Source organism: Lampetra planeri, unplaced genomic scaffold, assembly GCF_965212315.1.
Source record: "Lampetra planeri unplaced genomic scaffold, kcLamPlan1.2.h2 scaffold_1441, whole genome shotgun sequence".
In the NCBI taxonomy this organism is placed as follows: domain Eukaryota; kingdom Metazoa; phylum Chordata; class Hyperoartia; order Petromyzontiformes; family Petromyzontidae; genus Lampetra; species Lampetra planeri.
This window is the reverse complement of record NW_027614164.1, coordinates 20,804-29,334: the sequence shown is the minus strand read 5'-3', so window position 1 is coordinate 29,334 and position 8,531 is coordinate 20,804. Positions and strand designations below refer to the sequence as shown.

At 45.1% G+C, this 8,531-nt stretch overlaps 1 protein-coding gene across 1 annotated transcript; it reads right to left on the bottom strand.

Moving 5' to 3' along the window:
- Positions 1 to 42: 42 nt before the first annotated feature.
- On the bottom strand, positions 43 to 7,556 carry LOC144739357 (solute carrier family 12 member 1-like; the record flags this gene model as incomplete). Its single annotated transcript, XM_078622315.1, has 14 exons — positions 7,299 to 7,556; positions 6,449 to 6,592; positions 4,941 to 5,016; positions 4,697 to 4,792; positions 3,882 to 4,021; positions 3,286 to 3,396; positions 3,105 to 3,216; positions 2,897 to 3,024; positions 2,719 to 2,803; positions 2,059 to 2,216; positions 1,166 to 1,273; positions 950 to 1,073; positions 769 to 870; positions 43 to 198 (listed from the first exon to the last, which is right to left on the bottom strand). Coding segments are annotated over exons 1-14 (1,798 nt in total), but the record flags the coding sequence as incomplete, so codon positions are not given.
- Positions 7,557 to 8,531: the final 975 nt, after the last annotated feature.

Sequence of the window (8,531 nt, the reverse complement as noted above, 5' to 3'; positions counted from 1 at the left end):
ACACACACACACACACACACACACACACACACACACACACACCTGGCTTCCTGACGGTGACGTAGATGTACAGTAAGATCTCGATGGCGTACGTGAGGAGCGCCGCCCACCAGTTGATGACGAACATGACGGCACAGCAGAGCAGGGCGCCGAGCAGGGACAGCCACATGTTGTAAAATTTGTACGCTGGTCTCCAGCCTGGACACACACACACACACACACACACACACACACGTGATTTTAATTTCTCTCGTATTATCACACGTTAATTTGAAAACTCAGTTCACCTAGTGATCGCATTTAAGATCAGCAGCAGTCTGACCACACAGCACAACAAATTAACAACAAGATGAGTGCGGATTATTCAGAATCACAGATTTTTAAAATTAAAAAAAAAGTTTTCCATATCATGAAAGATTAAAGAAATAGCTACGTGTTCAGACCTCAACTACACCTGTATTCTACGTGTTCAGACCTCAACTACACCTGTATTCTACGTGTTCAGACCCTCAACTACACCTGTATTCTACGTGTTCAGACCTCAACTACACCTGTATTCTACATGTTCAGACCTCAACTACACCTGTATTCTATGTGTTCAGACCTCAACTACACCTGTATTCTACGTGTTCAGACCTCAACTACACCTGTATTCTACATGTTCAGACCTCAACTACACCTGTATTCTATGTGTTCAGACCTCAACTACACCTGTATTCTACATGTTCAGACCTCAACTACACCTGTATTCTACGTGTTCAGACCCACCTGGAGAGTTAGCGTAGGACGCGTGGAAGCAGGAGAAGTTGATCAGAGCGTAAGACGCCAGGAAGAAGTTGGAAATGATCGGAGCGATGGCGTTGAGGTCACCTGCACAAAGAAACACGTGTATGCGTCGGTGGGAACGTTTTCACTGGCGGACGTCCCACAGGAGGAAGCGTTGACTGACCGATGAGGATGAAGGCCACAGAAATCAGGAAGGTGAGGATGTAGCCGCGGATCGGCTCGTTGTTCTTGCCGTAGCCCTTCGCAAAGAAGTGCAGGGCCGTGTAGATGTTGTCCTGGCACAGCGCCTGAGACGTTTGAGTTTGAGGTTTTAATCTTTGCGTGAACGCTCAGCTCGTCCTCCTCGTCCTCGTCCTCGTCGCCATGGTTCGTAACTAACCTGGAAGACTTTGGGAGCGCTGACGAGAGAAGCCAGAGCTGATGACAGTGTGGCAGAGAAGGTTCCGGCAATGATGAGAGGACCGAACCCGGACACCATGGTCATCACCTGACCGCAGAGAAACACAAACAAACATTTGTACAGAATGTTTCGGAGTCCTCAAAGATGCCTAGAGCTGAAGAGTGTAAAAGATAACTTCCATTATGTTAATTGACCAAAGATTCCAAGGGCAAACATGCAGCTACGTACGTCTACTTGCCACAGAATATTCCAGCAACAGTCCAGGTCACACTGAGGCGCCAAGCTGAGGCCGCTCATGACAGCCTCACTGTTGTTTCCACAGCAACAGCTGTGTTGCCATGTGCCGTAAAGTGGAGCAGCACAACAAACCCACCAGAGAACTGAACTCTTCTGATCCACAGAGCTTTGTTAGCATAGCATTTCAAGCTATGTTGTGAACACGGTTGTACTTGGAAAGGATTCATTGGCATGTGGCTCTTGTCCTCCGTCTAACAGTTAGCACGTTCGTTAGCATGTTTGTAGCTGGTTACGTCACACAGCCACAGCCACGCCCCACACTGCCAGGTCGCATCTGATTGGTCAGAACGATAGCGACGGTCCGAACTATCATCAGACAGAACAGGTAGAATCCTCTGGAACTTCTAGAACCGACCAGGAGCAACAGGACTGTTCAGACACCGTTGCTGCAGCCGTTTTATTGCGCCTTGAATCTTTGTCTGGACTGGACTCGAGAGCAGTCTTGAATTGGTTTTTGAGTTGAGCGAAAACAGATTGAGATATGTCCAAATTGTTTTTGAAGTGCTTGGAGTACCGTTCCCCTTGCTAGCATGTTAGCATCTACTGGTTGGTGTAGATCCGAGGTGGACTGTTACCTGGAAGTTGTTCATCAGGCCAAACTTGCAGGTGCCGACACAGGACGAGAAGTTGTAGCCGAGTTCGCAGGCAGCGAAGGCCGTTGAACCTTCACATGAAGCTCCGGGTATGATGAGGTCAGTGATGTTTCCTGTGGCGTCACGGACGACGGTGGCAGCTGACGGTTGGGAGAGGAGTGCAGGTTAGGTTTTAGTCCGACGGTTATTATTTGGAGAAGACATAAAAGAAATTTGATCAAATAAAATGAGAAAATTCATTAAATTAAATATAAAAATACAAATAATAATAATAGTAATACTTCTACTACTACTACTATTAATAATAATAATACATGTACAGGAGTATATAAAAATGATAAGTATCTATGTAAAATATAAAATAACTAACAAAAGAAAGATTTGTTTCGTACATTATCTGCCGTACAACATGCAGTGAAATGTTTTATGTTTTTAGTTCTCCTAGCTAGTAGAGGAAAAGGACCATTCTCAGTTTTCTGATTGTACAAAGAGTTGCATAATTATGGTATCTCCAAAGTATGCGAGCATGAACGTAGCGTCGGGGATACCGTCGGTGTTAAGGGGTGAAGAAAAGTCGAGCAAACGGATGGAACGAGGGAAGAACCTGATTTCATTTGTCGCATACGACATCAGATTGCTTACAGACACAAAGAGCGACGCCCAGGTACGTGACGCCAGTGATCAGAATGGCGTACAGGGTTCCTTTAGGAATGGCCGCCTGCGGGTCCTGAGGAACAACACAGGCGCTGTAACCTTCCAGTCAGAACGGCGTCCGTTAGCACGCTAGCACTGGTTTGAATGTGTCGGTGTTGAACTTTACCTTTAAGTCTCCGGAGATGTTGGCTCCGGCCAGGATTCCTGTGGCAGCAGGGAAAAAGATGGAGAACACTGTGAAAAATGTCTCCCCAGCTCTGAAATCTGGAGCGAAATTCTCCATGAAGATGTTTGCTGAGAAGAGGAGAAGAGAGAAAATGAACGTTTTGTGACTGAATCGTATGAACTGAGATCGTCCCTGGTATCGTCCTCACAGTTGTAATTGAAGAAGCCTTGGCTTTTCTTTGAAGAGGTCGAGGGAATTGCTGTCCCCACAAAGACGTTGACAATGGCCACCAGCAAGATAATGAGAAGGATAATCTGGGCCTATCGGGGGGAATCCGTGTTAGCGCTTTGTCTGTTTTTCTGACCATTCGATCAGGGAAACCATCTAACCTTGGCCTCCCACTCCATCCCAGCCACTGAGATACCCAACAGCACCACCACGGTGATGCAGCCGATGATCCTGATGTCATTGGTTTCATCCACCATGAGGAGGTCGTAGTCCTGAGAGGGACAGACATTGAGTCAAACATCAACATCCACTCGATCCACGGATGGATCTTCTTTATTTCATACGGAACGACGCATTTTGGCTCAGCTCCCAAATGACTCTTCACTTGCTGCCACTCAGAAGCTTCTATTTTCTTCTATTGTAGCTGTTATGGATGGTTTGTACATTGTTAAGCAATTTTTATTGGGTTAATTTAAATTAAATTCGGACATTAATGCCACATTTTTATGCATTTTCATTTCATTAAAAATAAAACTCTCTTGAAGCGTCAATTCTGTGTTTGCCAAGATAATCCAACCCTACTAGAGTTGATCTTGATCTCTTGCCAATGCTGTTGTAGTTAGTGCTGGTAACAAGATCCGCTCACTTTCAGTCGCTATTGCTTGAAGTAAACAAAGAAAAACACGGGTAACCAGAAAAACCTCAACACCGCGGTGGGATTCAACGCAGAGGGGACACACACACTGTCGTCACACACCTTGAGCAGAGTCACCACGGTCTCAGCGAATCCCACCACATACAAGGACACAGCTACCGCGTTAGCAAACGCAAAGATCAGACCTATCGAGCCGCCAAACTCCGGCCCCAGACTGCGAGATATCAGGTAGTAAGCTCCTCCTGAAGACACACACACACACGACAGGAAGTCAGTGATCAATCATAACATTGCTTCCTGGGACTGTTAATTAGCATTATCATTAGCATAAATAAAGTATGTTATTCTATCACTGTAGATTCAGGGGTTCAATCATTATTTTTCAGTTCTAGTGTTTTATTTTGTCTTATATTTTATCTTACAAATGTTGCTGACTTCATGAGAGCGACCAAACCAACTTTCATTGTCATAAGACAATTACAAAAGAGCTTTAAGTCATTGTCTCCAGAAATGCGTGTATCCATGAAATAAACAGGTCAAAAGCTGTCGTACATCCTCCAGGCCTGTGGGTGATGCTGTAAAGACTGACACAGAAACACCACAGACAGAGAAGACAGAGAACAGAGAAGAAGACTTGGAGCATGGGATGCAAACAAAGATGGCAGCCAACGGAGCTAGAAAGGAGACGTCTGTGTGGACGGACGAACTGACATATCGTCACCTGATCCACAGGAAACGCGATTTGTTGAGCATGTGCGACACACAGCTGCTTCCTATCAAATCAATTTATGTCATTTTACATTGACGCATTTTAAATACAAAGGGGGAGTGGGGGCTATGACGTCATCACTTCACACCATGTGGGCGTGGCCTTATTTTGTCCCTGTGACGATGAGTGACGAGGGACATGGACTTACCTCCTCTGACTACGCCATTGGTGCAAATGGCTGACATGGACAGACATGTGATGGTGGTCACCACGCAGCTGAGAAGGATGACCACGCTGCCCAGACCTGAGGACGAACAGAGGAGATGGATGGAGATGAACGCCTGCAGCTGTCAGAGCTTCTCTGAACCATTTAGTTACTCTGTCTGACACTGTTCATGTGTGTGTGTGTGTGTGTGTGTGTGTGTGTGGTGTGTGTGTGCGAGCACGCTCACCCCAGCCTGCCTGTCCAAACACCCAGGACAGACGGATGAACAGCATCACCCCCCAGATGTTCAGCATACATCTCACCTTCAGAAGAAGAAAAAGATTCGGTTTCCTATCCTGTACTTGTATCCTGTGTTATCGTCCACGTCTATCCTATCATACTATCCCATTGTCCGATCCTATCGTCCTATCCTTGTATCCTATCCTTGTATCCTATCCTATCCTATCCTATCCTATCCTATCCTTGTATCCTATCCTATCCTTGTATCCTATCCTATCCTTGTATCCTATCCTATCCTATCCTATCCTTGTATCCTATCCTATCCTATCCTATCCTATCCTATCCTATCCTATCCTATCCTTGTATCCTATCCTTGTATCTATCCTATCCTATCCTTGTATCCTATCCTATCCTATCCTTGTATCCTATCCTATCCTATCCTATCCTATCTCATCCTTGTATCCCATCCTATCCTATCCTATCCTTGTATCCTATCCTATCCTATCTCATCCTTGTATCCCATCCTATCCTATCCTATCCTTGTATCCTATCCTATCCTATCCTATCCTATCCTATCCTATCCTTGTATCCTATCCTATCCTTGTATCCTATCCTATCCTATCCTTGTATCCTATCCTTGTATCCTATCCTATCCTATCCTATCCTATCCTATCCTATCCTTGTATCCTATCCTATCCTTGTATCCTATCCTATCCTATCCTTGTATCCTATCCTATCCTATCCTTGTATCCTACCCTATCCTATCCTTGTATCCCATCCTATCCTATCCTATCCTTGTATCGTATCCTATCCTATCCTATCCTTGTATCCTATCCTATCCTATCCTTGTATCCTATCCTATCCTATCCTATCCTTGTATCCTATCCTATCCTATCCTTGTATCCTATCCTATCCTATCCTATCCTTGTATCCTATCCTATCCTATCCTATCCTATCCTATCCTATCCTTGTATCCTATCCTATCCTTGTATCCTATCCTATCCTTGTATCCTATCCTATCCTATCCTATCCTTGTATCCTATCCTATCCTATCCTTGTATCCTATCCTATCCTATCCTATCCTTGTATCCTATCCTATCCTTGTATCCTATCCTATCCTTGTATTCTATCCTATCCTTGTATCCTATCCTATCCTATCCTTGTATCCTATCCTGTCCTATTTTTGTTTCTTATCCTTGGATCCTTGATTGTCCTATCTATCCTTCCTTTGTATCCTTCCTATTCTCTCCTATCCTGTCGTCCTATGCTATACGAGTATTTGTGTACATCACATTACAAAACAGAATAAACAATGTAAAATGTCAGTCCAGACCAACTAAGATGTCCAGGATGTGGTCCTGGTGTGGACCCCCCGACCACCACCACGCCCCCCCGCCACACACACACACACACACACACACACACACACACACACACACACACACACACACACACACACACACACACACACACACACAAATGAGACGGCGCCCAACATATTCCATCCCAGCTCACCAGGACGCCTCGTATCCAGCCAAACTTTACTGCTCCTCCATTGTTGCTGACAACAGGAAGAGCCGACTCCACGTCGTCGGAGGGGGTTCCGTCACTCCCCTCACCCTCGTCCTCCACAGTGTCGGGCACAGAGATCGCCCCATTCTGTTGGACCATGTGCACACAAATATAAGAGTAGGGAGAAGGATGTGTTTAAACAAGTTTATTCTTTATTGTAGTATGTTTCATTATGTGTGGTTTGGATGAAAAATGATAAAGTGTTTGTTCCACTGCTGTGTGTTTGTCCAACTTTCTATGAAGTTAAATGCCTCACAGTCATAAATCTTAGTTGGCGCGTCCTTTCAATTGATGCTGCTGAACCATTCAGAACGTCATGAAATAGTTCCGTTCAGTTCACAGTATCGGAGCGTTTTCATCTTTATCTAAATAGTTACTCATCCGTCCCATATATTTTACGGTATCTAGTTCACCCTTTAAAACACATTTGACCTTTGTCCTCTTCTCTTTTGCAAGGCAAAGCATCATAACGACCTAATAAAAAGCAATACAACATAAGTGTGTAAACTGTCTCCTTCAAGAAGTAACATTCACCGTCTACAAGAGTTTGAACAAGCAAAGAGACAAGTGGGCTGTCAGGAGTAACGATACACTGAGCATCGAACCTGCAGAGGAACAAAAAACACCCACTGACCTCTTGCTGGGTCAATTCAAAGCCAACTGGACCTGTAGTTTGCTTGAAGATGGTTGGTCATGAGATGCCAGATGCACAAATCCAGTTGTCTATGAATTAACCCATTAAGATACCATGACCTGGATGACTGAGAACCTTCACAGAGAAAGGTCCACTGACCTTCTGAAAGACATCGTGCAGCTCCTGGAGGGATGGCCGCACCGCCCGCTGACCGCTCACGCTGCCTGCATTGCGATAGAAGTCGATGTTGGGCACCCGGTCCAAAGTGTCGTGACCGAAGGCACTGACCACAGAGGGTCGGACGGTCCTCTGCTCTTCGTTAGAGAACGTGTCGTTGTAAACCGGAGGTTCGTCCAATGCCGGAAGTTCGTACGCGGGGTTAACATGCTCCCCGCTGCTTAGTTTGAACTTCTCCATCACCGCTACTTGTCAGGTTCAAAGAGTTGAGGAGAAAAGTGCATCAAGTGCAGTTGAGTTCACTAGTCGCGCCGCGTTGACTGGTGTGCTGTTGACCTATAGACCTGGACCGACTTGAAGATCTGATTCTCTAAACGTTGATTTGTCCCAGCTGGCCCACCTTTATACCCAACCGCCAGAGTTGCACACCGATCGTCAGCTATTGGCCAACTCCTAGGATCAACCCTCCGAAGAAAGTGAACGAGGGGTGTCAGATATGTCCTTGCTCCATCCCAGGGGACACAAAGGCATTGCTTAACGATTAACAAAGTCATAAACGCCGAACGAGAGATAAAGGCTGCTCATTGCCTGAGCGCTGGAGAATTGATTACTAATATTATTGTCTGAAGTGCAGGGTGACATGGTGTTCAGTAGTTGCAGTTTATGGAGCTTGAACGTCTTTTGGATGAATCATTGGGAACATCCACATGGAGGTTCCCACTTGGAGATAACGCATATAAAACATGGAAGGAAAAATTTCAAGGTTACAGGCTCATGAATGTGAGAAAAGAAGCTAAAACTACAATTCATTTTCATTCCATAATGGATATTTATTCTGTTCAATTAACAAAAACGTTCCACAAACAAAATGCAATTTTCCTTTGATGCTGCAAAGTATTTGGAGGGGAGAATTGTCAGATCGGCTGGAAAGAAGCAAATGGCCATAAAATGAGAGTTAATATGGGACCATGAATTACAGGAACACGCCGCAGGCACTTCTCAATGGCCACATGACTTTTGAAGTGGCTTTAAAAGACTTCTTAACAGGTAAACTTCCTTATTACTGATACACCACGGTGATTTATGCGTGCAGTGAAGGCAGGGTAATGACTCCCAATCTGACCTTGGATGTATTGCGAGCTGAGAAAAATACCACAGCACGTGTTTTTATGTGAGATTGAAAGGAGGCAATCAATTGCACAACGCTTATCGGAT